At 52.9% G+C, this 1,658-nt stretch overlaps 1 protein-coding gene across 1 annotated transcript in view; it reads right to left on the bottom strand.

Moving 5' to 3' along the window:
• Positions 1–1,117, bottom strand: part of LOC116648613 (cardiotrophin-2) — a 5,234-nt gene extending 4,117 nt beyond the window's left edge. Inside the window, exon 1 of the mRNA XM_032430686.1 lies at positions 1,102–1,117. Within this exon, the coding sequence (XP_032286577.1) occupies positions 1,102–1,117 (16 nt within the window). The remainder of the gene's footprint in view (positions 1–1,101) is intronic.
• Between the last annotated feature and the right edge of the window lie 541 nt (positions 1,118–1,658).

The following is a 1,658-nucleotide window of genomic DNA, read 5'->3' as shown; positions in this document are numbered from 1 at the left end:
AAGAAAGAAAGAAAGAAAGAAAGAAAGAAGAAAGAAAGAAAGAAAGAAAGAAAGAAAGAAAGAAAGAAAGAAAGAAAGAAAGAAAGAAAGAAAGAAAGAAAAAGACAGAGAAAGAAGGAATATCTGGATTGGAGGGTGTGCTCATTTTAAATTTGAGTAAATGCTGCGAATTGTCCCCTTACAGCTCAGGCCCAGTTACGGTCCCAGCTGAGGCTCAGCGGGGGTGGAGGGGTGGGGGGGGGAATTGCTTAAGGTCACCAGCGGGAAGCAATGGAGATGAGAGGCAAATTGGGATGGCCTCTTTTGTTCCCCTTTCTACATTCCTGAGTTCCCTAAGTTCAGAACTTAAGGGAAGGCTGAAAGTGAAGGCCCATTCATTCATTCATTCATTCATTCAAAAAATTGGCTCACTGCACTCACCTTATATCAAACTGGCATTATAATTTACGTACTTATTATTTTTTTTAATGATTTTATTTACTGGGGGCGCCTGGGTGGCTCTGTCGTTAAGCGTCTGCCTTCGGCTCAGGTCATGACCCCAGGGTCCTGGGATGGAGCCCCACATCGGGCTCCCTGCTCGGCGGGGAGCCTGCTTCTCCCTCTCCCACTCCCCCGGCTTGTGTTCCCTCTCTCGCTTTGTCTCTCTCTGTCAAATAAACAGAGAGAGGGAGACAGAGAGAGGGAGAGAGAGAGAGCACGAGAGGGAGCAGGGTCAGAGATCATGACCTGAGATCATGACCTGAGCCGAAGGCGCTTAACCGACTGAGCCACCCAGACGCCCCATAATTTACTTACTTATGACGATGATGTGTATCGTCTGTCTGCAGAATGAAATCTCCATGAGACCATAGCTTTTTGTCTGTTTGTTCACTGCTGTATCCCCAAATGCTTAGAAAACTACCTAGCACATAATAGGCACTCAGTAATTCTTCTTGAATGAATGAATGAGTGATGAACGAAGCCTTCTGTGTGTAAGGATTTGGAGGTTCCTAGCAAGCAAAGACAGCCAGGTACCTGAGTCCTAAGGGCCAGAGAGCCCAGAGAGTACCCCTCCCCTCCTGGTCTCTAGGCCCTGGCACTCCATCCGCCCCCCACACTCACCTAGCGGATAGCTCATGCTCTCTCCTTGGCTCCTTCCTCTCTCCAGTCTCTGGGTTTTTCTGGGGCACCTGTCCTCCTGCCGCTCAGGTGGCTTTATACCTGGGCTGAGCACTGAGGCCGCCCAAGAGGGAGGGAAGGAGTCACACCCTAGGGCGGGTGTGGGGGGCACAGGTGCAGAAGCCCCAGAAGCAAGGGACAGGCAGGGAAGGGGACACTGAGGTGACACCCTAGTCCCCTACAGTCCCCAAACTCGACCTTAAACCCTGGTTGCTGGGAGGGAGGGGTCAAAGGCGGGAGGGGATTATCGGGGGACAAAGGGGCCGCCCTGCTCCCTGCTGCTCCGCACGTCCGGGGATCCAGTTTCTCGTGAGGAGGCCGCCTCCTGCTCCGCCCCGCTGGGACCCAGGCCTTGGGCCCTGGCTTCCGAGGAGTTTGGAAAAGGGGTGGGAGTGGTGGCATGTGAGCAACATCACCCACGCCGAGGTACACGCTTAGACACAGGAGCGTGCGCACGTCTACACACACACACACCACACGTTGGCACATGGGCCCACACC

The sequence above is a fragment of the Phoca vitulina genome, unplaced genomic scaffold (assembly GCF_004348235.1).
Source record: "Phoca vitulina isolate PV1807 unplaced genomic scaffold, GSC_HSeal_1.0 scaffold45, whole genome shotgun sequence".
NCBI classification, from domain to species: Eukaryota; Metazoa; Chordata; class Mammalia; order Carnivora; family Phocidae; genus Phoca; species Phoca vitulina.
This window is presented reverse-complemented; position numbering and strand designations above follow the sequence as displayed.